The sequence below is a fragment of the Diadema antillarum genome, unplaced genomic scaffold, assembly GCF_040938485.1.
Source record: "Diadema antillarum isolate AM-2024a unplaced genomic scaffold, OU_Dant_1.0 seq00000089_RagTag, whole genome shotgun sequence".
NCBI lineage: Eukaryota > Metazoa > Echinodermata > Echinoidea > Diadematoida > Diadematidae > Diadema > Diadema antillarum.
In genome coordinates this window covers 46,964-59,263 of record NW_027271179.1, presented here as the reverse complement: position 1 = coordinate 59,263, position 12,300 = coordinate 46,964, and the positions used below count along the sequence as shown (strand labels likewise).

General features: G+C 36.7%; 1 protein-coding gene across 1 annotated transcript; it reads left to right on the top strand.

Moving 5' to 3' along the window:
• Positions 1-1,005: 1,005 nt before the first annotated feature.
• On the top strand, positions 1,006-11,411 carry LOC139726558 (snaclec echicetin subunit beta-like). Its single transcript, XM_071637550.1, has 3 exons — positions 1,006-1,139; positions 10,009-10,209; positions 11,225-11,411. The coding sequence occupies exons 1-3, from the start codon at positions 1,006-1,008 to the stop codon at positions 11,409-11,411; spliced, it is 522 nt and encodes a 173-aa protein (XP_071493651.1).
• The last annotated feature ends 889 nt before the right edge of the window (positions 11,412-12,300 follow it).

The following is a 12,300-nucleotide window of genomic DNA, read 5'->3' as shown; positions in this document are numbered from 1 at the left end:
CGGGAAGTTGTACCGATGGACAAGGAAATCCAGTTTTCCAGGTCTAATTACAGTTCATTTGGGTATCGACATAAGCAGGCGAATCACCTTCGCATAATTGAAACTGCACCATCAACAGGAACACAAAGTAAAACGGTATATCACACACGAATAATCGGTACTATACGCCCAATGTGACGTGTGAAACCTGGGAGGTGGTGAAACAATGAAAGAACTCGAACACATGAGATTTTTCAGCAGAGAAAAATGATCATAAAATCCTCTTTCATGTCTTTCCGAGAAATAACCACAAAAAGTTGTAGCACGCCATCTTGAGTCGTCGATAGGCGACAAAAGACAGGCACAATTTTGTGGAAGCTGCGACGAGCGAAGGAGGCAGATAATTAGTTAATTCCTAGTCAACAAAATGCATCTTCCGCCCGCTCGCGGCCTCACACTAGATGCCGACTGACAAAAACAGAGCACCGTCGAATAAAGCATCTCCGTAACTCCGAAAAAGAAAGATAGCTCCCCAAGCGAGGCGAGAGAAACTTAATAACCGAGGGAAAAGTTTGGTTCCACAGGGAATAGGGGAGCAGCACACACACTGTTTGACTTTTTGTCCTCTCCGGTCGAACTTTGATTGACATTCTCCCTATCTCCAGGCGTGTCTGTCAACTTTCAGTGATTTACTTCATCAATGCCTTCTGAAAAATTATCAATTTGTGTCATCCTGGTTCTCAATTCAAAATATTTTGATGCCATACACATACTACACTTTTAATCTTCTCTAAGTTTCGCAATGCGCTGGTGACAAACCAGAAGATGCAATAGAGACGAGGACGCTACCACAGGACCTTTACACACACAAGGTCAACATCAAGTTTAGAATAAAATAAAAGCTTATCATCATCGGTAAACTCCTTTCATTAGAGAGAAATTGGATTTAAAAGTATAGTCGGTTGCTCAAACATCTGAAGACCATCCAAAGAGTTCTGAACTGTACAGCGACTGTCTCCTGTCATCATGAGGAACCTTTTGCTATGTACCATTCTCCTGGCGACAGTGGTTGCGGTCTTCTGCCAGGGAACATCTTTAAGCCCTTACCCTTCTCAAGGTTGTAAGCCGGGATGGACCAACTTCGGCAAGTTCTGCTACAGGTACGTGTCTTTTGATAGCGCCTTAGAATTTCCGGTGATGTTCGTTATTCCGAAGGTTCGTTAATCCGAGAATGGAATGAGGTTCGTTATTTCGAAACACACAATATCCCTGCACCTAGATGTCGTTAGTCCGAAAATGAAGTAGGTTTGTTGATTCGAGCATTTGTTGCGTTATGCCAAAGGTTCATCATTTCAAAGATGAAATACTGTTTGTTATTCCAACGGTTCGTTTATCCGAAAATGATTTAAGTTTCGTTATTTCGAAGATTCGTTAATCCAAAAATGAAAAGAAAATGCGTGCTTACGAACTTTTGGAGTTATGAACCTTATTTCGTTTTCGGATAAACGAACCTGCTTAATATATAACGAACCTGATTTTGTTTCTGGATTAACGAATCTTCGGAACTAGGACCCTTCAGAATAACGAGCTGTGTGTGTAACCAGAATTAAACGTTTGAGGACAAGCAAATGAAAGCTGGTTCTGATGCTGTCACTGTCCTTGGGATTCGAGACCTGGACAATGTTATATCTAACGTTTCCCACCTCCTATATATGCCAAGAAGATCGCTACCAGATGGATAAAGACGGTTTGCCTGCTTGTGTGTGTGTATGTGTGTGTGTGTGTGTTTGTTTGTTTGTTTGTTTGTTTACTTGTTTCATGACGAAGAGCAGTAAGAGGAGTAGATAAGGCCTCGTTGGTAAGTAGTGCCGGAGACGTAATGGTCAATTCCCAAGAATTCCAACGCCGCGAAAACCATGAAACAGGATGAAATAAATACCTTCGTTAGGCAAATTAAGTACATAATAACGAAATCTGCTAGACTGAGATGCGGTAAGCATTCAAATTCTGAAATTTTATTAATGTTACCTTCAGATCAAAGTATTGGTGTTCGGCGTTTGTCTGAACATCCTAACATCCTGTCCTTACATGATATCGTTGTTATAGATAACGCGCTTCTTTAACGTAATGGCCCTCCTGTTCAAATCGTCGAAGGCGAAGGCGAAGTTCAAGTTCAAGTTCAAGTTCAAAGTTTATTTCATTTTTCAACAAAAAACATATGTTTCACTTCATTTTGTAACAGAAAATAAGGTAAGTAGAACATAGTGAAATAAAAAGAGTATAACAATTGAGGACCTAAAGTAATCATACATTGTATTGCAAGAAAGAAACATAAGTGATCAAAGCGAAATACATGTATACCGTTGTTTTAAATGCGAAAAATGGAGGGACCCACTAAAAAGACAGAGCTTGTAGTATGTGGGTCCCTCTGGAGAAGAACATCAACGAAAAGTTCCTAAATTGAACCGTCGTATATACAAACAGATAACAAAGTGGAAGAAGTCTGGAAGCCCACTAGAAATTAGATTAACAAATAAATACATTTACATAGACGCGAACTAACATAAAACAGGACTAGACAGCAAGACAACTACTAAAGAAAAGGTTGTAAAGGACAAAACGGGCGGACAAGACTGACGAACTGAAGACAAAATAGCAGACAAGAACGCAAACAAGAGACAGAAACAGAAACAGAACATCAGAAACAACATAAACATAAACAGCGATCTTCGGCAGAAGCATGCCGAGAGAAACAGAAGATAGTTGCTGGGGAAAGCGAAATTTTGACGCCTTGAAGAAAGACAAGAAAATAGAAAATAGAGGGATATATGAACCGAGGTAGCACACGGAGAGTCATCTACTAGACTCTATGGGTAAAAATGGCATAGATGACAACATTGCAAACCTCTTCGAGTAGGGGGCAAAGTAAACAGGTTAGTATAAAAAAAAGCCAAAAGGTTAATTCAGTATTGTAGAGTCATACGATTGCAATAAAAAAGACTTCAGTCTCCTCTTGAAAGAGTATATGGATGGAGCATCTTTTAAGTCATGATTCAAAGAATTCCAATAATTTGGGCCTACATAAATAAGTGAGTTTTTAGCAAAAATCGTTCTTAAAAGAGGTAAATGAAATTCACCAGATCGCCTAGTGGGATATTTGTGAAATGATTGATTTTTGAGGAACATAGAATCAAAAATAGATGGAAGCAAGTTATTACAATACTTGTACATAAATTGCCCTAAATTAAACAAAAACAAATCTGTCATTTTTAAGAGCTTGTTGGAGGCAAACAACATATTTGTATGAGAACATACAGAGGAATTACAGATAACACGAAGAGCTTTCTTTTGTAAAAGAAACACTTTGTCTAATAAATTCTGATGAGTGTTGCCCCAAACTAATACTCCATAATTAAGATGAGGCAATATTAACGACGAATATAACATAAGTAATGATTTTTGTGAAATATAAAATTTCAATCTATTTATTATACCTATATTACGTGATACTATATTACAAACATTATCAACATGTGATTTCCAGGAAAGTTTGTCATCCACAATGACACCCAAAAATTTGGTATGTGAGACTCTTTGTAGATGAGAGTCATCTAATACTATATTCATACTTAAACTGTCAACAGTGTTACTAAAAAGCATATATTTCGTTTTTTGAGCATTGAGTGATAGCCTATTGGCCCTGACCCAATTCGTCACTTTCTTCAACTCAATGTTGATTTTATGAACAAGAAAATCAATATCATTATGGGCAAAAAATACATTTGTGTCATCTGCAAAATGAATAAAAGAGAGGCTGTCGGATACGCGACAAAAATCATTGATATAAATAATGAACAATAACGGCCCTAAAAGACTTCCCTGTGGGACGCCGCATTTGACTTCTCTGACATCTGAATCATAGTTTTTAATTGTTACAAATTGTTTTCTATCAACTAAATAACTCCTGAACCACTCCAAGGCCTTCCCACGTATTCCATAATGCGATAACTTATAAAGTAAAATATCATGATTGATAGTGTCGAAGGCCTTGGAGAAGTCCAAGAAAATACTAACTAAATGAGAATGGTTATCAATTGCATGAACAACTCTATCAACAAAATGCAAAAGAGCATGCGTAGTACTATGTTTCTCGCGAAAACCAAACTGATAATTCGTAATAACCTCATGTGCCTTCAAAAAATTAATCATTCTCTTATAAATGAGTTTTTCTAAGACCTTGGACAATGACGATAATAATGAAATTGGGCGATAATTGCTGATTTCAAACTTATCACCTGCCTTAAATATTGGGATTACTTTAGCTAATTTCATTTTATCGGGAAACACACCGTTAAGAATTGACAAATTGAATATATGAGCAAGTGGATCAGCAACCGAGGAAATAACACCCTTAAGTATGAAATTATCTATCTCATCATAACCAGAACTACGTTTATTTTCAAAAGAGGAAACTATATCAATAATTTCAAATCTGTTAGTTGGTGTGAAAAATATGGAATCAGAGTTACGATGACCTAAAAATTCAGTAAAATGAGTCTCTGTTGCAGGAATATTATGAGCATAATTTTCGCCTATTTTTGAAAAATAAGTATTAAAAATATTTGCAATATAAAGGGGATCATTAATCAATTCATCATTCACTTTAACTCAATCAATGTCAGAGTTTTACTCAATCAATGTCAGAGAAGTAAACTGCTAATTGGTTCAGAGTTAACGGTGAACTACCCAAGAACATTTCGTCAACAACATTTCTTTAAATGATTTCCTTGAATGAAGGTGTTTTTTTAACACTATTTTTACTTTGGTTGATGGTTTTTGTTTGTATGAGTGTACATGTCCGTGTCCGTGAGGGGCTTCAACTCAGCCCATTTGTAGCCTGCTTATGTCCTCGGAGACAATCTGGGTTGACTATGGGCAAGAATATAATCAAATCTCCTGGCGTCTGCATACAGGTTTTAGGGTGTGAAGGGCTTGCAAAAGCTCAGGCAGATTATAGTCAATAACGATCATTCGTCGTTCGATGAATTGTTTTCATCATCTCTCGTTCAGGTCAGTATCTGTGATCCTTCAAGAAGGCTGACCAAGTCACCGCGGTGATCTAAAGATTTGAAGTCTTTTAAGACGAATGGAATTATAGTTGGTAATGACTTTATCTTTAGTCTGTTGCATTGGAAATAGTGACAATCAACGGGCATTATCCAGAACGATTCCAAGGAAACAAGATAATTTCTTTAAAAAAAGAATTTGCCATTGTGATTCTGTGATGTGATCATACGGAATTAAGAAAAAAATAACACGAACAGAATTCTCATAAAAGAAGACGTCCAACACGTCCGAGTGAGGAAAAACACAGAGAAACCATTTTGTTAGAAAATTCAGTTTGGATTTTCTTTTCCAAGCACAAGATTGATCAATCCTATTCCTATATCCCATGTTGTATGTAAACTTTACTTTTGAAAGTTGTCTAAAAAGACGCCCTCCCACCTCACTCAAACCAGGGGAGTAACAACATGAACCATTTTTTGCTCAGGGAGGTGAGACGAAACCCCCTCCCCGCCTATACTATACATATATATATATATATATATATATATATAGATGAATAACAGCAATAATTAGTTTCTGCTCGGAGTCCTATGAAAGTATAGATTCACAACATTAGGTCAACATAAAAACTCCGTTAGAGACGTAAATTTGACGAATTTTCGCCCAATTTTTGACTTGACAAAGCCCTATGGGCGAAATTCGTCAAATTTACGTCTCTAACGGAGTTTTTATGTTGACTTACTGTTGTGAATATATATATATATATATACATATATGTTGCGAATTCACGTATTGGCTCCAATGTAACGAAGAATAAACCGGTAATGCAATATTTCGCCAATATAGAGTTTATTGAGCAACTCAATAGAGTTTATTGAGTTGCTCAATAAACTCTATATTGGCGAAATATTGCATTACCGGTTTATTCTTCGTTATATATATATATATATATATATATATTTATTTATTTATACATATATCTTTTAGTTTGTATGTCAAGGTTTCTTTGCCCTTTTGGTGCGCAAGTTGCCTCAAAGTCTGCAAACATCTAACCCTATTTGAACCCGAAACGAGCATGTTAAGGAGCGATAATGGAAGAGACAGGAAGTTGAGATTATCGGTTTTCTGTTTGTCCCCCTCCCCCGTGGTAGATATGTAGAATTATAGTTTCATCTTTATTGTTATCATTATTATTATTATTATTATCATTATTATTATTATAATTATCATTATCATTATTGTTATTATTATCATTATTATCATTATTGTTATTGTTATTATTATTATTATTATTATTATTATTATTGTTATTATTATTATCATTATTATTATTATCATCATCATCATCATTATCAATATTAGATTCCTTGCTAAATATCACGAACTGCTGCAGATATGAGTAAAAAGTGTTTTGGTGTATATAGGTCAACAAACACTGTGCTCATATGCACTGCTCATATGCACCCATTTCATAAAAAGTTGCTATGATAGCAACTCTTGCAGTAATGGCAGTTGTCATGGTAACGACAAGAATCCAGCTTCCTGATTGGCAGTTGCCACGGGAAGTTGCTATTCTAGTAAGAGTTACTATTCTAACATGTTTTATGAAAAAGGGCCAAGTCAGGTCTATCGATTCAGGAAAGAGAATAATACAAAAAGGGAAAGGCTAAAATTCTATCAATCCATACCGAACAGCCCTTTTACCGAGGATGCAACAACCCAAACTTTTTTTCGATAATATGAAAGTTAAAGGAAGGGTAACATTATTTGATTTCCTACATGTTATCACAAGTTATCACAACATATCATATATAACCACTAGATGTTATCTATTAACAACATTGCATGAAAATCTTTGCTGTTGTCACGATAACATTCTGATATCGAAATGACGAGTTAACAGAACCGCGATTGCTACATGGTGCTCCTGGGAGGAATACAAGATAGGTTGGAACTCCTCGAGAAGTAGAATATTTATTGTGGGACACAATTTCAATTCCGTCACCATTCCGTCATAGGTTTTGTAAGGTTGGTGGTCGTTATACCGAAGGTTCGTAAATCCGAAAATGAAATAAGGTTCGTCATTACAAAACCCACAAATTCCGTATACCGAGATGTTCGTTAATCCGAAAGCAAAAAGGGGTTCGTTAATCCGAGCATTTGTTGCGTTATTCGAGCCAACCTTCTGAATTACGAACCTTATTTCTTTCTCGGATTAATGATCCTTCAAGGTGACAAACCTTTTATTCATTTTCGGATAAACGAACATTTGAATTGCAAACCATATTTCGCTTTCTGATTAACAATTCTTCGGAATAACGAACCTTACTTTATTCTCGGAATTACGAGCCCTTGGAATAACGAAGTGTAAGCGTTTTCTAATGCTACAGCACCAACAACATCTTCAATTATTTCTTACTTTGTAGACATACACATTGTAGGTTGCCGTTTCTGAATAACGATTATACAGTCCCCAGTGACAGGCCACAATTAAGGCACTGGAGTGAGGTGGTATTTGCAGGTTTGAAATAGCAATATGGCACCTATGACTATGATTACATCGCTCCTCTTAAGTCATCCTTAGTAACCAATATGCGTGCAATTTTGTTGCCAATATTGTTGCCTACGTTGGCAGTGTTGCCTAGTTGTTGCCAATGATCATGACAGAGTTAGATGGACATTTTGTCCACAGACGGGATAGATATCAGTCTTTATAGTGCATCGAAACTTTCCCTGTTTATCGCTCCTGATTGATCCCCGTTTTCCGTGACGCATCACATGGGATTCAATCTGATAAAAAGGGATTTCCCATTTAACTTCTGTCCGCATTGGAGGCACTCCAAGAATATAACTCCGTTTCGGGATGTTTTTAGCAGATTTTAATCATATCGTGTACGTGACCCATTACATACAACAAACCTCGCGTCATGCAGACGTAAAGTTGCAGTCTGTGTTTCAGTTGACATCGACTGATAGAGTTAAATTACACAAATAGAATTGCAAGAATCCCGTTAAAAGTTGGAAACGATAAGAAAAAAGAAAATCATTTCGTTTAGGGTTTCGTGCGTTTTGTTTTCATGAAACGGTTATATTGGAACAATCATAGATGATATGATGACGTCACAGGGGTATTTAACCTGAACACATATCCACTAATGTTCCATTCTGAAATCAAGTAAAAACTTACATTGCATCCTCGCGACAAGTTATTGTAGCAGAGTAGATTAGGCAAACCTTAGGCGCAATACAAGTTAGATATGTTATTGTCATTACTATTGTTGTTGTTATTATTATCATTATCATCATCATTATGATTATTATTATTATTGTTATTATATTATCATTATTATTATCATTATTATTATTAATGTGATAACTGCTAATGATTTATGTCAATAAATCAATCATCTATTTTCAAAATATAACTTTTCTTCAGTATGTTTCTTTTTAATAACTAATCTTAAAAGTCGCTCATCGCTAACTTAACTCTGTAACCGATACCTCTGTTTCCTCAAAACCATTAAAATCTTTACAAATACCCAAACTTTCATAATTATGTTACATCCTGTCTGTATGACACGTACGTGTCATTGGGTTTATTGGTTGTGGAGTGGCGTTGCGCTTTACACCAGATATTTTGAAAGTGTGTATCTGGAGGCAAGTGGAATATGATCAGACTTCGGTCAATGCTTGTGCCCCTTTGAAAGTTGAAAAAAAAATGGGCACACGTTATTTTCCCGCAGTCTACACTTCTCCTTGTACCACGCTATGCTTTAAAATCATCCCTAATCCGCTGGTTCGTAGATTATAATAATCAAATGATAAAAATTAATAACAATTACTTTTCCCCCTCTGAAATTTTCTATTTTTATCTCTTGTTCTCGTCTCTATATCTTTGTGCACTGTTTGGCCCAATTCTAGGAACTGGTTTTGTTTACTGCGCATTCGAAATAATAACACATCTTCATTGGTTTGTATTTCCATCAATCGATCATTCATTCGTATACCATGCGCGCGCACACAAACTCATTAAAACACGATTAACACTACCTGAGCAAATATACCCACCTAAATAATTCAATCAACAGCGATCAAGGTGCAATGTTGCCATGGGAACATAATTGCGGAACATAAGAATAGACTATGCGTCACATCCTCTTTAGTTTCCTTGATGTGTGACTGTGGAAAGTTATTGCGGGCACATTGTCAGTTTTCATAAACCGGGGACATATCAGACATGACGTAGCTACTTCCCTTACCAGAACATAAAAAATTTAAGGCACACACACGCATGCAGGTACACACAAACACATACGATATTACATTCGATGCCTATTACGGTCCTGTTGGTGTTTTCTCCTCTTCTTCTTTCTCATTCTCTTGTCCTTGTTGTTGTTGTTGTTGTTGTTGTTGTTGTTGTTGTTGTTGTTGTTGTTGATGTGTGTGTGTGTGTGTGTATGTGTGCATGCACGCTTGTCGAGGTGTACTTGCGTGCGTGCAGAGTGTGTGTATGTGAGTGTAACAGCCTGTGTTTGACTTTCTTTCGGGGAACCTACTCCTACAAGCATCTGCTTCTATGTAGGTTCCCTCCACACACAATTTTGTTTATCCGTCATGAACAAGTGATGAATGTAATGTAATTGAAAATGATTTCAATAATGATTTTGTGCAATGTAAATGCTATTTGTATATACTGCACTTATAACTTATAATCTATGTGTTACTCTACATTGTCATGGATGGATGTTGTAAACACAACACTGTATGATTTGTGTAGAAACTTAATAAATAAAATGAAATGTGAAATAATCTATTTTCACTCCTAAGTGTGGAAGCTTGCTGTGACTGTAAAACGACAGGATGACACTGTGTGTGTTTATTCTCTCTAATACTAACATCTCAGATCATCACTGCACCTATGTTTTACTTATTGTTGTTGTTGTTGTTTGTTTGTTTGTACAGATTCTTTAACAACAGAACTAACTGGTTGGAAGCTCAGACACAGTGTAAGAGTTATAGCGCCGTCGACGGCATCACACCGCCAGGCTACCTGATGACAGCGAAAGATATCCAACATAACCGATTTCAGCACAACTGGCTACTGTACACTGGAGGGGCACAGAATAAGGTGTGGCTGGGATTGGCAGAGAGATCTAACAACGAGTAAGTACATTGTACAATGACCAAATGACTACAGAGTTACATGGATTCCCGATGGGTACATTATTTTGCGCGGAGGTTGCAACCGTCTACTAATTCGGATGTCCATGTAAACTATAGTTGCATAAAATCAAACATAATTATGTCATCTCACCTCAGAAGTGCTGTTCTATTCACCAGCCATGCACTCCTGGAATATACCTATATTGTCCCATCTGTATACATATACAGGTATCCACCTATGTCGCAAACATAGAACCCAAAATTTCGAGGCTGAATTACTGTTAACTATACAAGCATGTAAACATAATATACCCATACATTCAGTTTTAGGAAGTACAAAAAGGACAGGGTAGGGGACAACCATTGGCACAAGGCATATTGCAGTCATTGAATTGGGAGACTAAAACAAGTCAATTCACATAGCAGAACATCTACATTAAAGGAAATATGGACGTATAGCGGAGTTTACCAAATTTGCTCTGAAGGCAAAACTGCACCGGTGGACAACTGAAGTCTTTCTTTTCATTGTTGGAGAGCTCATGGAGCCTACTAGTCCAATAATATTCAAAACTCACGTGTTTGTTCCACGTTTTTGAAAAACCCAACATAATCATCTCCTAGAATATTTTGTAATGACTCTTTTTAAGGTAACAACTATTCAAGTTTAGGTGAAAAATCGCTTAATCTAGCATGTGGGTAACAGTTAAGTCAGTTTCATTCGCTTACCGCCGATAAAGATAACCTCGAAGACATTCAAAATGACACCGGTCGACAGCGTTTCTCAAGGCATGTTAAAAACAACCATGACAACGATGCAAGGGAAATGGTGTTTTCATTTGTAGTAAAATAAGCGGCCCTAAATCATTTGCGATGACTCTTTAAGTCACCATTTGAACACTTTTGTTCCAAACTGCATGAACGGATAGTCACAATAATTACAAATCTGTAGAGATTTTCTTTTGTATTGCAACCATTGTTTTTGTTTGATGACGTCCTGATTTGATTCATCTTTCAGCTACTACTGGGCTGATGGCACTCGACTGGAACCCACCCACTGGAACAGGTGGAAGGTGGACCAGCCCCAGCTTAACGCCCACATCCAAGCCGTGCACACTTTTGACAACATGGTGGATAATACCTGGGTGACCTCATTCTACAAGACTGAAATGACATTTATCTGTCAATATCAATACAAAGCTTAGGAAGAGTCTGTTCAGATCGAGCACGTGTACACGTCGTAATCGTAGTTGTAATTTCAACACATTTCGCGGCAGTCAATCTTTACGTAGCACAAACAATGTAGCTTTTGCCTCAGTTAACCAAGAAATTTGAGCATTCTGGTTATCAATCTAAGCCTTTTGTGCATTGACTTTCTCTGTCGCCAAAGTTTTGATGCCACATGACCGTGTATATTATTTGTCCCACTTTCTAATCAGTGGAAAATAACAGGAAAACAAATACAACAAACAAGATAATGGAGAAACGCTGAGAAAAAGAGCTCACTGCAGAAAAACACATCTTGGAGAAAATCGGCTTTTAAGCTGCTGCGTATATACTCTAGATCTTGCCTTAAAACAAGGGTTGATTTCAAAAGATCATAATAACATTATGGAGATGGAGGAGAAACTCTTTTCCATCTCCGTGGCAACATGCCTACATTCTTGATAGAGACCAAAAATTAGATTTTCTAATATCTGTTCTAAAACTTTGGAGTTCGGACAAGAGGCAGTTAACTTATTACATTTTCTATTCTGAACTGATAAGAAATATCTTCGCTACTTTGTGACTCTATCCGGATAACGTAACGACGGGATATTTTACATGAAAGTATTATGTAACATCAAAACATTTAAGTTGCACGAACAACTAGTTGTATACGTATCAGCAACATCACAAGAGTCTGTTAATATTTTGAGTCGAATTATCCACATTATTTTTCTGGAAGCATTTTTATGAACCAATTATTATAGCATGATTCAAAGTGTCAGTCTTTTCTTTGACATGACTCTTGTATATTCTGTAAAACCGTAGATCATTATTAAAAACAAAGTCTTTTGAACTTTATAGTGTGGCATTCCTTTTCCTCATTCA

Excerpts from the sequence above, each read along its gene's own strand:
- LOC139726558 (XM_071637550.1), top strand. The coding sequence starts at position 1,006 with ATGAGGAACCTTTTGCTATGTACCATTCTCCTGGCGACAGTGGTTGCG. Across the intron at positions 1,140-10,008 it reads TTCGGCAAGTTCTGCTACAG|ATTCTTTAACAACAGAACTA; the intron begins GTACGTGTCTTT and ends TTGTTTGTACAG. Across the intron at positions 10,210-11,224 it reads GCAGAGAGATCTAACAACGA|CTACTACTGGGCTGATGGCA; the intron begins GTAAGTACATTG and ends TTCATCTTTCAG.